The 18,537-nt window shown below is 38.8% G+C and overlaps 1 protein-coding gene across 1 annotated transcript in view; it reads left to right on the top strand.

The window, feature by feature from the left end:
- The window catches only part of POLD3 (DNA polymerase delta 3, accessory subunit), a 39,372-nt gene that overhangs the window by 2,204 nt on the left and 18,631 nt on the right, over window positions 1-18,537 (top strand). The window contains exons 3-6 of the mRNA XM_082627120.1: window positions 7,663-7,765; window positions 11,930-11,969; window positions 13,502-13,634; window positions 18,206-18,470. Coding sequence (XP_082483246.1) covers window positions 7,663-7,765; window positions 11,930-11,969; window positions 13,502-13,634; window positions 18,206-18,470 — 541 coding nt within the window. The remainder of the gene's footprint in view (window positions 1-7,662; window positions 7,766-11,929; window positions 11,970-13,501; window positions 13,635-18,205; window positions 18,471-18,537) is intronic.

The following is an 18,537-nucleotide window of genomic DNA, read 5'->3' as shown; positions in this document are numbered from 1 at the left end:
ACTTCGGAATTTCTTCACCTGAAAATGTGCAGGTGTTGTCTATGTCCAATGGGTAGGAATTGGTGAACAGGCTGAGAGCACATATATTGAGTTAAATACTCATTTTGTTTGCTTTATTCCTAAAGGTGGTTTGGTTTTTCCCTACTCCTTGAGTCATAGTAACATTCTGTGAGTCTTAAAAAAAATCCCTGATCTCTAGAATGGGTTGATTTGGGTTGCTGTTTGGCAGATCTAGGAGTTTAATTTTGACTCTGATGTTTATGCCTTCAAGACCTGAAACTCTTGGCCAAGGGATGGGTTCGGACTGATTTTGACTATTTGAGATTGCCATTGCTGAGACCAGTCCTGGCCCAAACCTAACAGGTTTAGGTAACTTTAGGATTAGACACCCATAAGAGTAATTATTTGTTATGGTTATAGATGTTTAAATATGAAATGAGGTAACTGTTACTATATAAGCCTATTGAGATTAAAGATGCATATTGAGGACTGGAGATGAAATAAAGTTGCCTGCAATTTTACTGTAGCTATAATTTTTATGGAATTATTTCCTATAATTTTTATGGAATTAATACACTGTCTAGCCCCTGCCTGTCTACCAGTTTCATCCCATACCACTCTCTACGTCACTTATACTCTAGCCATATTTGCCTTTCTGTTCCTCAGATGTGCCAAGCCCATTCTCACTCAAGGAAATTTGTACCATTCCCTCTGCCTGGAATGCTCTTCTCACAGCTGTCCTCATTGTTCAGGTTTCAGCTCAAATTTCACACATTACTTCATATAGCAACTTCCCTAATGCTCTATTTCAGGTGTCCCTACTCCTCGCTCTCTGACATGCATCCTGTTACTTTCTTTCATAATTATTATTTTTTTAAAAACAGCTTTATTTACATATATTTCATATACCATACAATTCACCCATTTAAAATGTACAATTCAATGATTTTTAATATATTTACAGAGTTGTGCATTTAGCACTATAATTAATTTCAGAACATTTTAATCACCCCTCAAAAGAAACCCTGTATCCATTAGTAGTCCCTCATCAGTCTTCTCCCCCCACCCCCCAAGCACTAGGCAACCACTAATACACTCTTCATCTATAGATTTGCCTATCCTGGACATTTCATATAAATGGAATCATAAGTAATTATTAATACTTATTAATACTTAAAATTACTTACTAATAATAAGTAATCTTGTGTGTCTGGTTTCCTTCACTGAGCATAATATTTTCAAGGTTTGTCCATGTTGTAGCATGTATCAGTAGTTCATTCCTTTTTATGGTTGAATAATATTCCATTATATAGTATATTAGTTCTCTAGGGCTGCCATAACAGAATACTACAAACTGGGTGGCTTAAAACAACAGAAATTTATTGTGTCAGTTCTGGAGGCTAGAAGTCTAAAATTAAGATGTTGGCAGGGCCATGCTCCTTCTGAAACCTGTAGAGAAAAATTCCTCTTTGATTCTTCCTAGCTTCTGGTGGTTTGCTAGCAATGTTTGGCATTCTTTGGCTTGTAGCTGCATAACCCCAGTATCTGCCTTCATAGCACATGGCATTCTCCTTGTGTGTCTGTATCTTCACATAGCCATCTTATAAGGATACCAGTCAGGCTAGACTGGGAGACAGATGAGACACCAGGCTTGGTGGCTCCTGTTTGGAAGGCCTAACCCTTAGAGGGCTCATCCTGGCTCCCTCTAGCCAATGCCAGCAGAGCAGAGTTCAAGGCACAGGAGCCTTAGGATTACAAACACTGGCTTTGGAGGCCATGCATCCAGAATCAGAATCCACTCATTTAGCTGAGTTACCCACTTGAGTCACCGCTCTTAGGTTCTGAGCTTCTGTCTCTGTTTGAAAAATGGGAATAATAAAAAAACATGTAGCTTCTAAGGTCAGGGTGCAGATTGAATTTTATGGAAAGTACTTAATATGTGCTCAATAAAAAGCAGTTGATACCATTAAAAAAAAAAACAAGGATACCAGTCATAGTAGATGAGGAGTCCACTCTACTCCAGTATGACTTCATGTTAACTTATTACATCTGCAAAGACCCTATTTCCAAATAAGGTCATACTCTGAGGTACTGGTGGTTAGGACTTCAACATATCTTTTTGGGGGGGACACAATTCAACCTATAACATGGATATATAGCATTTCGTTTATCCATTCATCAGCTGATGGACATTTAGGTTGCTTCCACATTTGGCGTGTTATGAATAACGCTACTATGAACATTTGTGTACAAGTTTTTGTGTGGACATGTGTTTTCAGTTCTCTTAGTATACACCTAAGATTGGAATTTCTGGGTCATATGTAACATTTTGAGGAGCTGAGGAACTATTTTTCAAAGTGGCTACTCTATTTTACAATCCCACCACCAAGGTATGAGGGTTCTGATTTCTCAGCATTCTTGTCAACTCTTTCTGTTATCTGTCTTTTTAAATTTTAGCCATGCTGGTGGGTGTGAAGCAGTATCATTATGGTTTTGATTTGCATTTTTGTAATGGCTACTGACACTGATCATCTTTTCATGTGCTTATTAGTCATTTGTGTATCTTCTTTGGAGAAATACCTATTCAGATCCTTTGCCCATTTTTTCCATTGAGTTTGTCTTTCTATTATTGAGTTGTAAGAGTTCATTATATATTCTAGAGACAAGTCCCTGATCAGATAATGATTTCTTTGCACTTTCTTGATGGTGCCCTTTGAAGCGCAAGAGTTCTTATTATTGATGATGGAGTCCAGTTTTTTTTTCTTTTGTTACCTTTGCTTTTTATATAGTATCTAAGAAGGCTTTGCCTAACCCAAGTAAATCATGAAGATGTACTTCTGTGTCTTCTTCTGAGAGTTCTGTAGTTTTAGCTCTTAAATCAATAATTATCACTTTATTTAACATTTCTACGTATCTTGTGTTTGTTATACTAAAAATGCTTCGGTCCTCACAATAAGAATACACTGTGTTGGTTCAAGCTTATTTATAAGTGAAGCCCTAAAATGTGTATAGGCTTACCTCAGTTTGTTGTGCTTCACTTTACTGCACTTTGCAGATACTGCATTTTTTTGTTTGTTTTTGTTTTTACAAGTTGAAGGTTTGTGGCAACCCTGTGTTGACAAAGTCTGGGTGCCAGTTTTTCAATAGCATTTGCTTATTTGTTGTCTCTGTGTCACATTTTGGTAATTCTCATCATGTTTCAAACCCTCCACCAACAAAAAGATTATGACTTGCTGAAGGCTCAGATGATAGTTAGCATTTTTGAGCAATAAATTATTTTCTATTTTAAAATTTATTTTATTTATTTATTTTTGGCTGCATTGGGTCTTCATTGCTGCACGTGGGCTTTCTCTAGCTGTTGCGAGCGGGGGCTGCTCTTCGTTGCGGTGCGCAGGCTTCTCATTGTGGTGGCTTCTCTTGTTGCTGAGCATGGGCTGTAGGTGTGCAGGCTTCAGTAGTTGTGGCTCGTTGGCTTTAGAGCGCAGGCTCAGTAGTTGTGGCGCACGAGCTTAGTTGCTCCGTAGCATGTGGGATCTTCCCGGACCGGGGCTTGAACCCATGTCCCCTGCATTGGCAGACGGATTCTTAACCACTGCGCCACCAGGGAGGTACCTATCAACCATTTTTAACGGATGAGAAAACTGAGGCTTAGAGTGTCCTGTCACCCTTTTCTCTTTTAACTATAGTGAGAGCATTTAAAGTTTCACTGTTGGCACTGAGGGCAGTGACTGGGCATGGTTGTTACTATTTGCTTGGATGCAATAAAGAAATATTTTTTCAGTTTTTAGCATTATTTTAGGCTCTGTCATAAAACAGCAAACTTGACAGACAAGACCCTTCCCATCATTGACTGAAACAAGATAATTTCAGGTTATAAAAATGCTGTGAAGGAATTAGATTAGGGAAGACAATATAGGTATACACTGTATTCATCCTATGGGAAAATTATGAGTGGAACTGATCAGGAGGGATGAGAAGATGCGAAGGTATAGTTAATCGTGTGTGTAGGAGGTGCATCTTGTCAGAAGTCATATGCATTGTTACTCATATTTAAGAATACTTTGCATGTTTTGTTGGTAAGGTGTTTGGCATAATCAAATTAGATGAACATGTCTTAGAGATTCAAAAGGTATGCAGAAAATTTTTAAGAGTTTGTGCAGTTTTGACCATCTTGTTAATATAAAAGAGAACTGGGCCTGATTTAGGGGAGATAAGTGCACAGAGGACAATGACTATGATGATACAAGCAAGACTGAATTGTTGATAAAAGACAGCGTGTTTCACCAGCAAGCTCAAAGCATCTTGGGCAGGCTTCCCTGGTGGCACAGTGGTTGGGAGTTCACCCGCCGATGCAGGGGACACGGGTTCGTGCCCCAGTCTGGGAAGATCCCACATGCCGCGGAGCGGCTGGGCCCGTGAGCCATGGCCACTGAGCCTGTGCATCTGGAGCCTGTGCTCCGCAACAGGAGAGGCCGCAACAGTGAGAGGCTGCATACCGCAAAAAAAAAAAGCATCTTGGTCATGGTCCCTTCCTACCATTTCTTCTGCTAGCATGGTCCTAACTAGCATAAGTAGACCAAAATGTTCATGACTCTGTCTTCCTCATCTTTCCTAACATAATTGCTGCATGGAAGGACACACTAAAGAGAACAAGATAGAGGAATCAACAAAAATGTTGCTTTTTTTCCTCAAGATGTATATAGTCTAGTGGGGATGTCAGATACATAAACTAAGTAATTGGAATACGGTGTGGTAACTATAATAACAGATATGGGATAGGTCCTGTTAGAACTTAGACGGCAAGGGTGCCCTGCTGGCCTAGTGGTGTTAGGGAAGGCTTCACATAGGAGGTGATAACTGAGCTGCTATCTTGATGAGGAATTAGGTGGATGAGGTCTGAGAAGAGCATTCTAGGCAGAAGGAGGGGCGTACAGAAGAGCCAGGGGAGCTGCAGAATCTTCCATAAGGCTGAAAATTGTGTGCGTGTGGGAGAATGGTGAGAGATACAGGGGTCGGAACAAGAAAGGTCTTACATGTCACTGATAGACCTGTGGAGTTGCTCCTTAGGGGATGGGGTGCTACTGAAAACTTTTGAACAAGGAATAATACTTCAGCTAAGAATAATCAGCTACTTTTTAACAGCACTTAATGACTTATAGGTATCTCAGATTTAACATGCCCCCAAACTTAACTCCTCATTTCTCCCACATCGCCTCCTTCTCCTGCTTTTCTCTGTCTCAGTGAATGACAGCTTTGTTCTTTGAGTTACTTAATCAGTCATCCTTGATTTCTTTTTCTCTCATACCCCACAGTCAGTCCATCAGCAAATCCTGTTGTTTCTCCCTTTAAGATGTCCCCAGAATTCATCCACTGATTACTGGCTCCATTGCTACCACTGTAGTCTGAGCCACCATCATCTCTAGCCTAGATGATTGCAATAGCCTTGTAAGTGGTCTTCCTTGCCCCTTAACAGTATATTCTCCACACAGCAGTCAGGAATCCTCCTAAAAGGTGAGATCATGTTGTTTCTGCTCTAAACCATCTGAGGACTTCCTTCCTACATAGAGCCACAAGGACCTACATGTCTGGTGCTTGGCTCTCTTGTTCCCTTCTTCCTTATTCAGCACACTCACCTCTTTTCCGTTCCTTGCACCTTGCTTACATTCTTGCCTCAGAACCTTTGGATTTGCTGTACTTTCTGCCTGGAACATTCTTCCTTGAGATATTCACACTGGCGGCTCTGTAACTTCCTGCAGGGAAGGAGTCCTTCCCTAATCATCTTATATAAAATAGCAAAACTTCTCAGGCACTCTCTATTCTCCTAATCTTTTTCTCCCCCCATAGATTTACTACCATCTGACATATATTTACTTGCTTGTTTATTGTATCTCTCTTTTCTGCAGTGCAAACTCTGAATGGGTAGAAACTTTGATTGCTTTGTTCTCTGCTCTATCCCCAAGGCATAGAGCATGAAGTAGCCACTTATTAAGGTTTTGCTGACCGAATGACTTAATTTGCATTTTTAAAACTTCACCTTGGCAGCCTTGTGGATAATGAATGGGAAGGTGGTGTGAGGAAGGCATTGACACTTGGAATTGAAATAGTCCAGTCAAGAGATTTGGAGGGCATGGAGTCAAGAATTACTTGGGATGGAAAACTGACAAGATTTGGCAACTCACTGGACTGGGAAAAGTGAGGGATAACGACTCCCAGATTTCTGGCTTAGGTGGTTTGAGCAGATGATGTTGTTGTTGGGAATAAATGAAACCATGGGAATGAATGAAATGGATCAAGGAGAAGATTTAGTAAGGTGACCAATCATCCTGGTGTGCCCTGGACTGTTGGTTTTAGAACTAAAAGTCCATGTCAGGAAACCCCTCAGATCCAGGCAAGCCCAGATCATTGGTTACTCTAATACATAGAGAGAAAAGATAGCTGAAGACAGCCCCAGCAGTACAGAAAAGGAGTAGGTAGTCAAGTCTGTGCAGGAAATGGATCAGAGGCAGTTAGAGAGGTGGCAGGAAACTCAGTGAGGCATTGGATCAAGGAAGCTAAGAGAGTAGTCAACAGTGTAGGTTGAGTTTCCCTTATTCTTGCCAGAAGTATGACATGTCATAGAGGCTCAGTAAATGTTTCTTGAAATAAACGACACAAATGATGTCTCTTGGTTGATGTTTTTGTTAAACTGTAAGTTATTGAGGGGAATCAGCTTCTGATACTAAGTGGATCATAAGGATAAGAATGAATTTAGGGAATGTTATAAAAGCAACATTATTTCTATATTGAGTGTTTGGCAGTCTCAGGTTAATGAATACTGGACAGTGAGTAAGCTGTTACATTTGCAGTTTTGAAACAGCATTGATTCTGAATGATCATAAAATTGGAACTTCAGAGCTATACACTTACGATCATCTACATAATGGTTCTTAATGTTCTGGAGTAATCCTTTTGCAAATCTGTTGAAAACCTTGAACCATCTCCACCCTCTCCCCTCTTTCCCTGCAAAAAAACACCTACATTTTGCTTACAGTTTTGAGGGATGGAGGCTTATGTTCTTTTTTTTTCTTTCTATCTTTTTTCTTTTTTTTTTGGCCGTGCCGCAAGGCATGTGGGACCTTAGTTCCCCGACCAGGGATTGAACCTGCACCCCCTGCATTGGAAGCACGAAGTCTTAGCTGCTGGACCACCATGGAAGTCTGGGATGGAGGGTTATGGATGGCCACAGGAATCCCAGATTAACAGAGAATTGCCAATCTTGTACAGCCCTCCCAAATTATACCTCAGGATAGAAAGAGGCCTAGAAAAACTAATTAATTTATCCAGGATCAAATGGCTAGATAGTGACTGAACTTATCCTTGATTGATTATTCTATCCATTATATGTCTTTGCCTCTTTTAGTGCAGGCTCAGTCCCACTTGACCAATTATTAGATTTCTTTTATTTCAGTTGCTTGGTCACTGTGCCAGCTCAATACAAGTTGACCCCAACCCCTATGTTCCATTCATCTTTTTTTAACTCTCTGTCCATGGACAGAGCAAAAATATTCTGCAGAATATTTGATGGACTGTCAGATTTAATATATCTAACTTTTAAGTCATGAATTAAGAGTTGATGAGGTAAACTTTTACTAATGACTTACTTGTGCCTTTTGTTTGTAACAGGATGCTGTATGATTATGTTGAAAGGAAGCGAAAGGAAAATTCAGGAGCCCAACTGCATGTCACTTATTTAGTGTCTGGCAATCTCATTCAGAATGGACATTCCGTAAGTTCTCAGAATCTTATTATGAGTTTAAATGTGTTTGAGCTATAAATAGTGTTATATAACACAACACAGGGCAAAACCAACAAGATTCAGTATTATGGAAATTTTAAAAAGCTACTTGAAGATGGTGATTATTTTGGATTTTTAGACTAAACCTAAAACTCTTGAGGAGTTTGGGTAATATCTCGGCTGTGATACAGAGACTGTCATTATTGTGCAATTTTCCTAGGCAACAAGACATTCGGAACTGCTTCTCTTATTCCTCTTTCTTCCATTTGAAGGTATATTGGGGACAATGGTGGTTAATTTTCAGCCCATTCAAATGTCAAGCCACAAACTCTGGTGTTCAGCAAGTACAATTTTTTTTTTTTAAGTGAACTTGATTTTAATTTGAGCTTTCGTCCCAGAAGCTCTGCTGAGATAACTCCATGCCTTCTCCCGTACTAGACTGATCCTTGGAACTTTGATAATTCCTCCTCTTTTGCTTCCTCCCCAAATGAGGCACACCTCCTCTGTTCTTACTTCCCAAGCCTCTTACCTGAAGGTTCTTTTGCTCCCATAGCCACCAGCCCTAGAGAATTTAGCCCAAGGATCAAGACTCCTTCTCAGAGATCCACTGATACATGTTTTCCTCTTCCCTTTTGACTTTCCCTAAGATTCATAAATTCAGAAGCCAGATTTATCAAAATACTGACTGGATTTGTCTTGTATCAATAGAGTCCCAAGCATGTGAGATTCAAAACTGGAATGGTGATTTAGTAATTTACAAGGAGAAACAAAACTGCTAGGGGTATCAGATCCTTATATTCTCTGACTAGCATATTCTGTTCTTGTTGGTAAGCTGTTTGGCAAGCCAGATGTTAAGATATTTGCAAGTGTAGATGGAATCAGATGTCATTATATATCTGAAACCAGGTTAAGCACACCTGATTCATTTGCTCTCAGAAATAAACCTGACCAGAATCCTCTCCCTGTATGGCCCTTGAATGAATTCTGCCAGAGTTTGCATCTGAATGTCTTCTTTTGTTTCCAGGGTTAATCAGCTCCCTCTGTCTCTTTCTTGAGTTTAGTCAAAGCCTTCCATTTAGTCATAGTCAATTCTTTACCTGGGAATCACTGTGTACCTTTAAAGCAGTGGTTTCTGTTCTTTTTTTGGTCACTGATTCCTTGAGAATCTGAAAGAAAAATGCATATGTTGACATATTCATGAAATTTTCAGTGTTCACAGATCTTTTGAACAAGGGTCCAAGGTTAAGAATTTATGTTTTAAGATAAAGTTGTAGATTTTTATTTTAACTCATATGACAGAGGTTCTTAATTTCAGATTCTTGCATGGTCTTTAGGGTTCAAGGAATTCTTGGGTGAACCCTTGAAAATACATTCAAATTGTGTTCCTCAGTGCATGTTTTTGAGACCATTTTTCAAAAAGATGTGTAACCCAAGATCAATTAAAAACTTCTGTGCTGTGGTTTGCTTGTATAAAGCCTTCTGTTTCTAAGTTTAAGAGAGCATTTAAATTCTGCCCAGCTTTTTTTTTTTTTTTGCCCACCTTTTTTTAAAGCAGCAGAACACTTTATCAAATGAAATCTTGGAATCCTAAAATATAAAATATATTAAGAGTAGGGTTCCTGTGGTTGAAGTGGTTGTGAGAATTTTAGAGCCCTGCCCTGTGGAACCCTGTAGAATTAATTACTGACCAAGTGTGGATGCTTATCCATGGTTTTTTCTTTTAAGAGAGCCAGGCTAAGAAAAGGCAGATTATTAAGCATAATGTCAGGTTTTGTTCTTATTCTTTCTCATTTCTTTTTTAAGTTTTTTTTTTTTTTGCGGTACTTGGGCCTCTCACTGTTGTGGCCTCTCCCGTTGCGGAGCACAGGCTCCGGACGCACAGGCTCAGTGGCCATGGCTCACGGGCCCAGCCGCTCTGCGGCATGTGGGATCTTCCCGGACCGGGGCACAAACCCGTGTCCCCTGCATCGGCAGGAGGACTCTCAACCACTGAGCCATGAGGGAAGCCCAATTTAAGTGTTTCTAGAAAGAAAAAAAGATACATAGGCTTTGTATGGGTTTTTAAACATACGAATAATTTCTATTTTTCCAACGATCATTATTGTAAAAAATGCTTGATAATACATAGAAAGTAAAAGCCTCCTTCTAATCTCATCTTGGAGAGTCTTCCAGAGAATTTTTGAAAATTTCAAGGAAATGTTTGGTTGATTCTTTTAGAGGTTATTAGCTTGATCCAGTCTTTATTAGGTCCCCCATTAGCTTTTCATCTAATGATTTTAGCTGAGATTGATTTTTATCATTGCCTAGATCATTAATTCACTAGGAGTTACAAAATAGTGATGTTCTAATTCTGTCATTGCTTCTGGATTTATTGGCTGGAATGTTTCTATAAAGAAGACCTTTCTCTCATCAACTAGCTATGTTTTCCCTTTTTCTTTAACTGATAAAAAGCTCAAGGGGCTTGCCCCCAGCCAGGCTCTGGGTTTATGGATGCTGAACTCAACTCCTGTGTCCCCCTTAATAGGATCCCCCTGAACCATAGCTCTACTCTGGTCTACGTTATTTTAGCACTGGCATTTCCACTGCGTTGTTTTTATGCATTTCTAATATCCCCTAAGGCAGTGTTTAGTCACACTGAACTGTCTGGGCTGCGATATTTTCTCCTGAGGGTACCAATTATTGTTTTTAGGGCTCCTATTACATAGGTTTGAGTGATTAGTTCCTAATGCTCTTTTTCTCATAAGCTCTGTAATTTTTATTGTACAATTTTGCAGAACATGACATTTTCAAGAATGCTTTTTTTAAGAGAAAATGCATTATGAAGACACGCCAAATTCCCAGTTCAAATTTACAATTACATTTTTTAAAAACTTACTTGATTTTATATTGTTCTTTTTTCTTATGTTGTGAATTTTGGTTATTCCTAACATTAAAATAAATATTTATTTGCTTTAGCCAAATACGAGATTTAGAAAAGCAGACCCAACAATTTTACTAACCATATGATGACTGAAAACAGTTTAAGGTTTCTAAGTTATCCCGAGCATCACTCTGTTGCAGTTATAGAAATGTTTCTCATTCCTTACTACAGCCACATGATCCTACATTGATAGATATACCTTAGTTTATTCAGCAGTCCCTTATTAATAGTTATTTGAGTTATTTACAATCTTTGGCTATCACATATAGTGCTGCAGTGAATAGCTCACCGTATGTGTTTTGTATATTTTTGCCAGTGTGTTTTAGGGTTACATTCCTAGAAGTAGGATATATATATAAGCTTTGTTGGGTATTGCCAAATACCTCTCCATTTTTCATTCCTACCAGCAATGTAGGAGAGCATCTGTTTCTACACAGCACATGTGGTCCTGTTTCAGGGTCATCTGCATTTCTCTTCTGTGAACTGTTTCTTCATACCTCTTGCCGATTTTCAAAAGGATAGTTAGTCTTTATTTTCTCTATTTTAGAGGCTGTATATTAACCCTTTGTGATGTAAGTTGCAGATATTTTCCCCACTTTACCATTTGTCTTTTTACATTGCTTAAAGTTTTTTTTTTCATCATCCAAAAATGATTTTTTAGCTTTTATGGATTATTTCAGTTACTTCTGGATTTTGAATTATAGTCAAGAAACTTTTCCTCATTCTCAGGTTATATTAGTTTATAGAAGAATTCACCCATATTTTCTTCCTGTGCATATTATATATATATATATATATATATGTGTGTGTGTGTATATATATATGTTTCATTCTTTACATTTAGATCTCTGATCCATTTAGAATTTATTTTTTTCGTATGGTGTGAGAGATCTAATTTTTATCTGGTTCCATATGATTATACAGTAATTCTCATTACATTACTTAGTAAAAAGTCCTCTTTTCCTCACACTAGTTTGAGCTGCTGTGTTTTTTTGAGTTTTGGGGGTATTTTTGGTACTGATATCTACACTCTCTCACTTTCCTTAACCTGATTGAGAAGTTTCAAAGTAAGCAAGTTAAAAATGAGTCTGACTTTATTAAACTGTAACATACATTTTCAGGGGTACCTAATGTTGCTGATTTCACATCCAAGTGCAAATGAATTTTTGGCAAGGAAACGTTAAAATTGCAAGTTGTACTACTTTAAATACCAATGAAGTGTTATTTTGTTACAGTGCCACAAGGTTGCAGTAGTGAGAGAAGATAAATTGGAAGGTAAGTATTATAGCGATTTAGCAAGTTTTTCCTCTTTTTTTTAAAAAAATTTTTTATTTATTTATTTTTGGCTGTGTTGGGTCTTAGTTTCTGGGCGTGGGCTTTCTCTAATTGCGGCGAGCGGGGGCCACTCTTCATAGTGGTGCGCGGGCCCCTCACTGTCGTGGGCTCTCTTGTTGTGGAGCACAAGCTCCAGAAGCGCAGGCTCAGTAGTTGTGGCTCACGGGCCTAGTTGCTCTGCGGCATGTGGGATTTCCCAGACCAGGGCTCGAACCCGTGTCCCCTGCATTGGCAGGCAGATTCTCAACCACTGCGCCACCAGGGAAGCCCAAGTTTCTTCTCTTATGGCATCAGTGTCATTAACATCTCATATATGTTTAGCTGTTTTACTGGAGAGCCATGTATTCTTTTTATTAGTAATTTCTGAAACATGTTAAAATATGATACTACACTAACTTCCCATTTTTAAGGCCAATGGCTGCTGACATTTATAAAGCGCTTTTATCACGGGATTTCAAAACTGTGACAGACATGTAAAAAACTATTATGAATACCATATGGAACACCTCATCAACTGTCAAAACACAATGGTCTCTAAATATTGTGTTGTATTCCATAACAGTTTTTTTAGGAAGAAAATTAAAGAATGCTTTTCTGAAGTCAGAAGAACTTAGTATAACTTCTAAATTAAATTCGTCTACCCATTTCAAAACTATTAATGCTACTGTTCTATTTTTTAATACCCAGTTCAAAGGAATTTTGTAATAGTCAGCCACATGATCTTGGATTATGTTTCAAGACAAAACCTGCACTGTTGTACTTTGTATATAAAGATGCCTACCAGTGCAGTTGTTTTCTTATAAATTAACTTTGAGGTATTCAAAATGGTGGAAATGTCCAATATTTTCTTTCTGAATTCCCACAGTGGTAGATTTATTCATTCAGTAGATACATAGTGAGTATCTACTCTGTGTCAAGCTCTGTGCTAGGCACTAGAGACTTGGAACAAGTTAGGCATGGTCCCTTCCTTCATGGAACCTAAAATTTGTTCTTGTGATGTTCTTTTCTGTATTTCCTCTGCAGACTCATCTGGTTAGTAGTATTTTTGTTATATAGAGTTTCTTTTTGTAAACTAAAATTGAATTATATAAGCGAGACTTCTCAGAAATTACTTATTCCTCAGTTGCTATGTTTATATGCTAGAGTATAAGATTCTTCCCTGACTGGGGAGAAAAAAACTCCACATAATAGTATCATCAATTATTCATTAATATTTACTGAGTGTCCACTGGATGAGTGATACCTTCACAGTACTGTACTTAGAACTGACTCACCACCACCTACCTTTCGTAATGTCCTTGTCACAGACAGAAGAGTTGATATCATACTGTGTATAAGACTGTTTGGCCTTTTAGAGCTTTTTGGACCACCACAGATTACAAATGGTTTTAATGCAGAAGGGTTTCTTGTTAAACTCCCCACATGCTATGAAGTTTGTGTATTAACAGACTGCTTTTCCTGTTGACTTGTAGCAGTGAAGTCCAAGCTAGCTGTGACTGCCAGTGTACATGTGTACAGCATCCAGAAAGCCATGCTAAAGGACAGTGGGCCTCTGTTCAATACCGACTATGACATCCTTAAAAGCAACTTGCAGAACTGCAGCAAGTGAGCTCCTTAATGTTTCTTGTGGGCTTCTTTACGAATTGATTTTGTAAGATGTTTACACAGTGGCTGCCTCTTAAGAGTGAATGCCAAGTCTAGTAAAACCCCATTTATCTTGCAGTAAGACACATGCCTGGTTTTATTAGTACATCATAAGGTGAAAAATAGCAGCCACAACCCATACTGAAAACCTCAGTAGACTCCCCATAAATCTATTTCTCATGTATTTATCCTGTCACTACTACCAGAAGTGTTGTTTGTTGGGCCCCCTCATCAGTCTTTTACCCCAGTCTCTGCTTGTCTAAATCCTACCCATCTGTCAAGAGCCAGTTCAAATGTTATCCTTCAAAAAACGATTCCTAATTTAATATTCCTCTACCTTCCATCCAAAATCAGTTGATCTTCCACAGCCAGGATCAGATCTTGTTCATCTTTTGTATCTTTCACAGTACAGGGAGGAGGTGGACTATAATGCACATATGTTTTGGAAATTGATGGTCATGGGCTTGATTTTTGGCTTTGTTGCTCATGGCCCAGTAGCTTTGGACAAGTTACTTAAACTCTTTTGAGCTTTGGTCAAATGCCTACTTTGTATTGAAGGTTCAGGCCAGATCCCCAGACATATAGTGAACACCTACTACTTTGATAGGTACTAAGCAGGATAATTTGAATTAATCCAACAAAGATCTGATGAGTACGTGTGACATGCCACATACTATAGAGTGAATATGGCCCAGTACCTGCTTATGGAACTGATGATCCTATGGGAGGCAATTACAGTATAGTGTGACAGTGCTACAATATGAATAAGAGTTTGGGAGGATGTTGGGGGACACTCATCCCCCCTTTTTGGTTGGGGTGGAGTGAGGAGGTAAGACAGGTGGCTTCTTGAAGGGTACGGCATTGAAGTTGAGGCCTGAAGGCCTAGTAGAAGTAGCCAGTCAGAGGAAAGTGGGAGAGTAAGGACAAGGCTGAGAGAACACGTGGTGCTTGTGCAGAACCACAGTAGTTTTCTATGGCTGGAAATTAGAGTGAGAGGCAGAAAATAATGATGCAAGGAATCAGACTCTATGCTTGACTACTAGGATAAAGAGTTTAGGCTTTATTCCAAGGGCACAGGTGAGCCACTGAAGATTTTGAAGCAGATGATTGAAATGATCAGAATTGCATCATAAAAATATCACTCTGACTGTGATGGTGAAAATGGATCTGAAGGGAATAATCTGAAGGCAAGTCATCAGGAAGGAGAAATGTTGCAGTGATTCAGGGTGGAGATGACAGTTATCTGAAGTATAGTAGTGATGTTGGAAATGGAGAGGTACAGAGGTTAAAGGGTCATACCATCAAAACCTGGATGGTGTGGTAGTGGTTAGGGACCAGGAGAGTGTGTGTGGTGGGGATGGGGGTGGGGTTCATGGTGTTAAGGATGATGGCCGTGTTTCTGGCTTGAATTGCTGGATGGATAATGGTACCATCACTAAGGAGAGGAATATATGAGGAGGAGCAGGCTTTGGGAGAAGGGAAAAATGATGAATTGGCTTTGGACATGTTGAGTTTTAGTACCCTGTGGGGAGTCCAAGTGGATGTGTCCTTTGCAATACATAGGGGAGTCTAGAGCTAAGGAGAGAAATCTGAGGGTAAAGATAGAGAGTTTGGAATCAGAGAAAATAGATAATTAATTGGGCTACAGCAGTAGATACAGTCATGCAGAGAGAATGCATAGACTGAAAGAAGGGCAGAAGGTTATTAAACTCCAGCCACAATTACTAGCTGTGTAACCCCTTGGGCAAATTATTTAACCTCTCTGCTTGAGTTTCCTCATCAGTGAAATGAAACTAATAAAATTAGTATCAGCCTCAGGGTTGTAGAGGATTAAATGAGTTAATATATGTAAAACACTTAGAACAGTGCTTGGCACACAGTAAGCACTGTTTAAGTGACAGCTGTTTTTTAAGGGGTGGGCAGAAAAGAGGGACCTAAGAGGAGCAGCCAGAGATAAGAGGAAAATCATGAGAGTGTCTGGAGTTCTAAAAACTAAGAAGAGAGTTTCAAGAAGGAGGGACTGGTTGACAATATCAAACCTTGCTGAGAAGCTGAGTAAAACAGGAACTGAAAAGTGATGGCCTTGGTAAGAGCAGTTTCAGTGGAGCAACCAGCTTCTGGTCAGCTGGGTAGATCGGGATATAAAGAAGTGAGACAGCAGATAGGGACAACTTTCCAGGGAATTTGACGGTAAGATGAAGGAGAAAGAGAGGTAACCTGCTACAGAGGAACTGAGGCTCAGGGAGGATATATATACATTTTTAAAGTTGAGAATGCCTTGAACTTGTACTATTAGGAAAGAGCTATAAAAAGGAGAAATGGTTGAAGATAATGGGGGGGATGGGATAACTGATAACGTTGGGTCCTTGAGGAGAAATAGGTATAGGATTGCCAAAAACAATTTCTGTAAGTTCCATGAGCATAGGGATCATGTCTATTTTGTTAACCACTGTATACCCAAAATGGTGCCTGGCAAATGGTACGCATTCAGTAAATAATTGTTGAGTGAATTAATGCCAGACATTGGTTCTTTTTTTTTCTTCAGTTCAAAACCTTGAGTATAATAGGCATACAAATATTTATTAGATAAATAATGAATATACAGCTAAAGAGTAATTTATGTCTGGTATCTTTTAGGGAAGGATTATAAGAAAACATTAACACCCAGATATGTTTATGTAAGTTGTATTATTAGGTTTCAAAAATAATCTGTATTAAAATCTAGTGGTATGTCAAACTCTAAAAATCAATTCTGTTGTATCTAGTAAGTAAGCAAACAAGAATAAAAGTGACTCAGAAGTCCAAAATGAAATTTGCATAGGGACCGCTAAAATAAACATGGCAAGTAGAAATGTGATAGTAGGAAGCACTTTAATGAAACTTTACTTAAATATTTAAAGTATCCTCGGTAGAAATGAGAGGAATTTATCACCAGTAAAGAAGTTTGTATTTGGTCCTGAGAATCATGGGCCAACTGAGATCTGACACATTGTTTCATGTGTTTTAAGAAGTGTTGTGACAGGAAGAAAGTTGAAATTTTAGATTGAGCAGATTCTTCTCTGTTCGGACATGTTCCCAGCCTAACCTGGTCTCTTCCTCATTGCCAATTCCTGGTCCTGACCCTAAGGTGTGGAATGTAGACCGAATGGAGAAAGAGTTGTCTCGGGGCCAACTTTAGATGTTGACAATGAAATAAAACATTGCTCTCTTTCCCTGTACATGGAAGCACTGCAGGGCCAGAGAGGAAGAGTGGTGAGTGAAAGGAAATGATTTCCGTCTGTTCTTAACTCTGATGCACAAAATATTTGTGTTAATGTGGGGTTTTCTATGTGGACTGTAATAAATCAATGGAAGGTTTTTGGAGCTGTGGACTCTAGCTCAGGGCTGTTCAGCCTAAAGTTACTTCAGAAATTAAGTGATATTATCAGGGATTTTTTATCTTAGGCCAGTTAGTCTCAGAGTTGTGCCTGGTTGATCTGTAAGATAATTGCTATCACCACATAGTTTCTTAACCTCCATCTTCTCCCCCCCAAGTTGAGATGATACACTAAAGAAAGGAGAGAAGCCAGAAGCCTCACTTTCAGTGACTTAAATAATCTTTCTTTCAACCTGTATTTCTCTGTGCCAGGTCTTGTATTGGGTGCCTGAAATACAAAAGGTGAATAATATACTTACCTTCAAGGAGCTCTTACCTACCCTCAATAAGCAAAAGACTGAGGGAAATAAAATGTTCTTCTTTGTTAGGAAATGTTGGAAAACTTTGCTTTAAGTACAACTGTTTGACAAGGCTGGATCAGTTCCCCATTCACAATGTAGGACATTACATTATGGATTTTTGTGAAACAGGCACATCTACAATGATTAGAGAAGAAGAGATGAATGTTCCCTTTAATACATCATGCAAATTGTTCCAAATTTCTTCACTTGGCTATGGGCATACTTGTCTGGTGCTCTTAGTTGGGATTATTATAAATTATTAAATAAGTGACTTTAAAGGACCACAGGTTATAGAAGCCAGTGGCTCTGTTCCCAGCTTACTCCATGTTTTAAAGCATGATCCATTCTGACCAGGAAAGTTGCCAGGAAATTTGTTAATATTTAAAGCTCTTAATTTTGATTCAGTCAGTATTTATGGTATTGCTAGCCCTATATGTTGAAGGTCTTTAAAAACAAGAGATAACCATTTGGTTTACCAAAGATGGTGAAATTACTAATGTTTTATTATTGTTTGGTGTATTCTTACTATTTTGAATGAGGATGCTTTTTTCAAAAAAGCAAGAATACTCATATGGCTTGGTAGAAGACACCTTCCAATCTTAGTTTTTTATTACTAACGAGATGTATAATCTAGGACTTCACTCACTCCTCTCCAGTACTTGTTGCACAAACTAATTTCTAAAATCCATTCTAGTTCTAAAATTTTCTAATTTTATAGTATTAGGGTTAGAAAGTATTGTGGGGAAGAAGCAAGAGATTAAAAATAAGGTTTGATGTTGACATCAATTAATTTAATGTAACATTTCTGTCCTCAGGTTTAGTGCCATCCAGTGTGCAGCTGCCATCGCTAGAGCTCCTGCTGAATCCTCATCTTCTGAAAAGTTTGAGCAGTCAGATCTTCCGGTATCACCTGAGACACAAGCCAGTAATGAGTTGACCACCAATGGTCATGGCCCACCTATCCCCAAACGGAGTTCCCAGCAGCCCAAAGGAATCATGGGCATGTTTGCTTCTAAAGCTGCTTCTAAAACCCAAGATGCCAACAAGGAAACCAAAACAGAGGCTAAAGAAGTAACGAATGTAAGTCTTCTTTAAAAATATGCTTTTATAGCTCAGAATGGGTAACTAGAAAAGCATTTAATAATTC

This window comes from Mesoplodon mirus, assembly GCF_964341445.2.
Source record: "Mesoplodon mirus genome assembly, chromosome: 7".
NCBI lineage: Eukaryota > Metazoa > Chordata > Mammalia > Artiodactyla > Ziphiidae > Mesoplodon > Mesoplodon mirus.
Note: the sequence above shows the minus strand (reverse complement) of the source record. Positions and strands in the feature narration are given on the sequence as shown.